Source organism: Hakea prostrata, chromosome 11 (assembly GCF_041222555.1).
Source record: "Hakea prostrata isolate BN-2017 chromosome 11, UWA_Hpros_2, whole genome shotgun sequence".
Taxonomy (NCBI): domain Eukaryota; kingdom Viridiplantae; phylum Streptophyta; class Magnoliopsida; order Proteales; family Proteaceae; genus Hakea; species Hakea prostrata.
The window spans coordinates 1,476,076-1,482,206 of record NC_142610.1 but is presented as its reverse complement, the minus strand read 5'-3'; the positions used below and the strand labels follow the sequence as shown (position 1 = coordinate 1,482,206).

Sequence of the window (6,131 nt, the reverse complement as noted above, 5' to 3'; positions counted from 1 at the left end):
TTAAAATTGCATTGAATGCGAGTTAAAGTTGAAATAACCAAACAAGATGGGCATGAAAAAACAGATTTAACAAATATATCAAGAATAATAAGAGAAAATCAGGAACTCACTTGATGCAGGGACATTCTGACAGAGTTTCTTCATAAAACCCAGATAGTTATTGTTGAAAGATGAAGAAATGGTTGGGTATGAGGCACGAGTTAATTGTCTTAATAGGATCACTGAAGCATGGTGCTTGAAAAAGAGAAATTCATTAGCTTTTCCTCAGTGACTGTTTAAAATTTAAGCCTTAAAATACAAATGGAGAGGAAACAACACATATAACGGTAAACAACAATTATCTACCAATGTGTGCATATACAATATGTAAACAAATGTGGGCTAATGACTATGAATTTCAACCTATCTTTCCAGTTAGCAGAGGAGGTGATGTATCCATTCCTCTACAACAGCTGGTGAGCCATACCATGGTCTTAGCATGTCATCTGAACCAACTGGAGAATGGTAAACCCCATCCAAGCTAATATTCAAAGCACCCTCCAGGTGTGCTGAAGCTTCAGGAACTACTCCGTCACCCCAGACATCTGCCTGCCCACAAACCTAGCAAAGAGTGTGCATCCCACTCATAAATGCTTTGAGAAGTCAATGCTGCATTTAAAACAGGGATAATCATTTAAATATCTACTACCTAGTTACCTGCTTATACCCTTGACCAACAAAGCGAGCACGCACACTGGTACTGTCTATTGCTGATTTATTACTATTCCCTATTACAGCAACCTCAGCCACTGGTTCATCATTCTCAACAGAGACAACAGGATCTGAACTCAGATTGGAATTGCCGAAGAGGCGAGCCCCTTGAATATACCTAGATTATCAGAATAAAAATTAAGAAAAAAATAATTTGCCAGCACTGTGAATAAAAGAAAGGAACTCCAGAAGAATTATGATCGTAGGAGTTCATTTTACATATATTTTCAGTATCATATTGTTTGTTGCCCATATTTGCAGTTCTGTTTCATCCAAAGAAAGACGAGTTTCTGATAATGAATCTGTTCATTCTACTTTCTGATACCATTAGTCCAGAGGAGCCAACTATAGTTTCTCTTTACTATGCCTCAGGTATCTAGTATCTAGTATCTGGTGAAGCACAAAAAACTATTACATATTTTGTGTAGCATGTTCGATTAATTATTGAAAAGCAAACTTAATACATTGTAGATGGTTCAGATATCCCCCTGCCTCTTTTTCTGTTTTTTTCATAATGTCCAATGCTTCAATTGTGACTCCTTGAGTGCCAACTTCTTAGTTACATCCATACTTACCATAAACTGAAAAAGAATCTATAAGACAATAAAATGTTACTCAAAACCAAATCTGCAGCTCACTTTTAAATTTTCAACAAAAAAAAATGTATACTTGCTATTTTCTCTGCAACTACAAATTTACAAAACCCTAAATGCCTAAGAATTGAAAGAAAAATGAAATCCTAATGTAGACACAAGCTTTTATTTCATTCCCGTAGGAACAAAAGGAAGGTCTGATTTTTTTTGGGGAAGGGGGGTGTTGAGGGAGCAACAAGCACAGCCCATCTTCTTTGTTTTCAGCGTTGCCAGTAGGTTTTTCCAGGCAGCAAAGAAAATTCACTATGAAGCCACTTTTTGGGTATAGGCTCAACAATGCTCCTGGAAATGATCATGTTTATTGGACTACTTGAAATATTAATCCTTTTGGGATTTTCAATGCTGAGTGGGCTGGTGCTGATGACAACTGCTGTTCAATCACTGATAAATGTACATTTGTTGTGCTAACTTTGTCATATGAAAAAGTTAAGAACCATACCATTATTTCTAGATCAAGTGCCACAGCCAATTATCAAGCAGTGGCACATTCTCTGGCTAAGTTACTCAAGGTAAAGCCTTTACCTCAGGAGTTGGATTCCATATCCATCAACCAATATAGTGTTTAGTGATAACCAGGTTGCTATATACGTTGCAAGCAACCCAGTGTTTTTATGAGAAGGCCAACCACTTTGAGGTTGATTGCCATTTTGTTCATGATGCCATTGTGAACAAATTGGTTATGACTCTGTTTGTTTTCAAAACCAACCAACTTGGTAATATGATTACAAGCCATTACTTGGGCCTACATTTCAGAGGAAATGTTTCAAGCTGGGTCATGGTGACCTATATGCTCCAACTTGAAGGAGAGTTTTGGAAGAAGTCTGAGTTCTACCAACTTAGTGAGTGTTTGCATACATCTAGGACTCTTTGGTATGTGCATGTATTCTCAGACTCCTAGTAACCACTTGGAAATTAATATTTCATTGGTTAACACTAAATATACAACATAGTAAACCATATTATCAATGCATGCTCTTACAATTAAATGCAACAAAAATTCAAAAACATATACGGTTAGCTCAATAGGCACCAAGTAACTGTAGTACTAGCTAAAAACATTGGCTTTGACACAGGATATGGAATGAGAACCAAGAGGATATGAATGGTGAATTTACCTCCCAGCAATACATACATATTTCAACTGAGGAGTATAAACAGCTTTCGAACAATATTTGTCAACATAATCCAAGAGGCCCCTAGTTTGATCAATGACGCCTGAAATACCCTTGGGGGGTGATCTGAAAGAAGGGGGAAAAATGCTTAGTTATCAAGTCTATGTTCTAATACAAATTGAACTTCTTGAGGACAGGCGGTTTAATCATATGGAAGAATTCCATAACTTCAGTATCAAAACTAGTTTTTTTCTTCAGTTTTTTTTTTTTTTTTTTTGGATGAATAAATAATCAATTAAAGAGACGAAAACAAACTACAAGGAGCCAAGGGCTAGCATCTAATAGGAGGGAGGATTTGGGAGTTGAGTCCCCAGGAAACAACAATGAGCCTGTTCCTTGGGGAATCAACAACCGAGGGGGGGAGAAGAAGAAATCCCAGAAGATACATCAAAATAAATAGCATTCCAAATGGCATCGATAGAGCGGGATTTGGAGCCCCAACGCCTAAGATTACGCTTCCACCATAGATGGTGGACTATGGCACCAAAGACGAGCTTACCAATCCGATCAATAATAGAGGTACCCGGGAATTTACTCAAAATCCAAGACCAGTCATGGGCAAACCCAAAGGAGCAACGAGAGCAGGGCCAAATGTAGCTAAGGGCTTTCCTCCAAAGAGCACTAGATAAAGGGCAAGAAAAGAATAAATGCTCAATGTCCTCAGTACCATTCCAGCAAAGGATACAATTTGGGTTCACAGGGATGTGGCGGGAAATAAGGAATGACTGAGTTGGCAAGGCTAGGTTTAGGGCTCTCCAAAGAGTGAGGGAGTGACGGGGTAAATGACCTTTAAACCAAACCAAGGGGGGCCAGGGAGGGGAAGGGGAGGGAGAGCGGAAGAGGTTCCAAGCAAAAGACGTTGTGAATGTTTTGGTGGTGGAAGGGGTCCATATGACAGTATCATGAAGGAGGGGGAAGATACGGGGAGAGAATTCCAAACTTGTGTGAGACTATGATGCGGGGAAGGAACCCAAGTACCACTGGAGATGAACTCCGAGAGAAGGGTAGATTTAGGAATTTGGGTCTCATAGACTGTGCGGGGGAAAGAGCAAGAGGAGAATACCCATCGGATGCCATGGATCCAGCCATAAAGAAGTAGAGGAATCATAAGAGATATGAGTGGTAATGGCAGTAAGAGCTCGGGGACGGAAAGAAGGAGCTTCCTCCAAGTCCAAGAGGGATTAGAGGGAATGGAGACAGTCCAGAAAGAGTTAGATTTGAGAAGGTAGGAGTGGACCCAATTGACCTAGATAGAATCATTTTTGGTGACAATTTTCCAGATGAGTTTAAGCAAAGAGTTTTTTTCTTCAGTTATTCCACTGAAAAGAGTGGATAATCTTAGATAATGAAACATGTTTAATAGTTCACCAAAAAAAAAAGGATCTTAGAAGATGAATACAACCAGTATAACCACATAACATCATGCAATTTAATTGTTAGAGTCGATTGATGCTTTTATTTGTCCTTTTAAATGATATAATCAAAGTTCAAAAACTCACCGAAATTTCTTTAACTTTGACAACTTTGAGATAAAATAGGAGGTGAAACCCATAATCAACAATGTTTCATTCATTTACATCATATCCACATTGTCGACAAAAAATGCACTAATTCAGCCATTTCAGCCAAAATTTCAGCAGCACCCCCCTCCCAACGAGAGAAAATAAAATGTTTGGAAGAAAAACGTTGTTTTGGAAAATTTTGCCAATTTCAGTCCAACCAATGTAACCTACTGAAACAAGTTCCAAAACACTGGATGTGAGGACTCAATGAGGAAAACAACACCTCAAACTGGGAAAAGAAAGCTTACCAGGAATTAGTCCTAAGTTCTATTTTTTTTTTAAGTAAATAGAATTAGCCCTAAGTTCACATTTCTCTATCTTAATTATCTAGCTCGGATCATAAGTTCCATGAATCAGCAAATTAAGGAATCTGACAAAAACATACAAGTGAGGGGTTCCAAGGGTCAGTAATAAAGAAATATTTGATTGTCTGAATTCCTCCATGTAGACACGAGCAAGCCATCCTCCAGCTGAATGTCCAATCAAGGATAGACTCTGACCTGCAAAGCAATATCTTCTTGGCATTTAGATATCTGTATACATTAAGTCACAACACTTCCCTCATCAGCTATTCTTTTTGTTGTCATTTTACTAATTTATTTTCATTTGAGTGAACAAGTGTGTAGATGGAGACTAAGAGGTACAAGTTTGTTGACGGCAGATTACTTGTAAAAATAAAAGGGAGGCTGACCAAGAAAGGCAGATGGAGAAACAGAACATACCTTCAGCCAGTTGAATTGCTTCCTGAACAGCTTCATCAACTCTCAGCAGATACCTGGAGGCCAGAATATCAAAACAAGTCACAAGGACAAAGCAAGTAAAGTAATACTTGAGAAATTAAATAACTAAAAGCACATAACAAAGATTAAAGAAGCAGTGTCCTAGCTATATGGATGAGATTTCAAACCAATCCAGAACAGGCCGAGGACGGAGCTTTCCCCGCCAATAATTAGGGTCGACGAGACCTGCTGCGTTCCTCAGCCAATCGATCCTAGAGACCTTAGCTATCACTGAAGGCACACCATAGCCTTTTAATGTTAGAGCCAATTTATCATAATCACTTGAATTGTTGCCCAACCCCTGAAACAACAGACCACAATTATCAATTGAGTTCTCTCCCTTCAGTTTCAGCCCAAATGTCAGCGATTGTAAAATTAACAAAACAAGCAAAGCCCGTTTAAACAGAAATAAACTGAAACTAGATACTAGCTTCAGACAAGTTACATTCTTTCTCTTGTCAAGGATAATGAAGAAGAACTTAACTGGAAGAATAACAGCTGGGCGGTGTTTAGAAGTTGTTGGATGTGAAGGCATCTCTGTTGATGCCGTGAATGATCTGATGCGTTTGATGGGCTGTGATTGTGGAGTTCTTCTCGTTCTTGATATTGGGATTGCTGACGCTGAAATTAAGGATGCCACAGCCATCCCAAGTTGCTCAAGATTCTGTTCCTTTGTCTTCTACTTCCAATTCATTATTATTTCAACTCAGGTTCTGCAATTATTATTACATTGATAAGTGCATGACAGAGTAAATATCGACTGCAAATGCCGCTAATGGAAGAAGATAGAACCAGCTTCAGTGGCACACTAGCCTAGCAGAACAAAGAGGGCACAAATACGCCACATATGCAGCTTCCTTTTATGAGAAACGCCACATAAGCATTTTTTTTTTTTTTTAATTAGTCACCTGGAACGGTGTTAAAGAAGTGTGCATTTTTTTTTCTTTCAAATTTATCATTCAAAACAGTAATTTATTTTCAAAAATATCCCTATAATAAACAGTATTTGAAAGGATTTCTGTGATATATACAAATATATTTAATGAAAATTTAATTTTGGAGTCTCTAATCAGTTGGCGAATTATTGACCCTTGGGTTCAGACCTCCATAATTTTGGGTCCTTAGTATAATTTGCTCTAATTTCTATCTAAGATTGTGATCAAGGTAAAAATTTCGATTTTTTTTCAATAAGTAGCAAACCAAAACAACCATCGA

General features: G+C 38.1%; 1 protein-coding gene across 1 annotated transcript; it reads right to left on the bottom strand.

Annotated features, from left to right (window-relative positions):
- Positions 1 to 312: 312 nt before the first annotated feature.
- On the bottom strand, positions 313 to 5,750 carry LOC148999524 (alpha/beta-Hydrolases superfamily protein). The gene is made up of 7 exons (XM_089140858.1): positions 5,401 to 5,750; positions 5,045 to 5,217; positions 4,860 to 4,912; positions 4,523 to 4,637; positions 2,519 to 2,641; positions 697 to 868; positions 313 to 600 (listed from the first exon to the last, which is right to left on the bottom strand). Exons 1-7 carry the CDS (start codon positions 5,560 to 5,562, stop codon positions 415 to 417), a joined length of 984 nt encoding a protein of 327 aa, XP_088996984.1. The 5' UTR covers positions 5,563 to 5,750; the 3' UTR covers positions 313 to 414.
- Between the last annotated feature and the right edge of the window lie 381 nt (positions 5,751 to 6,131).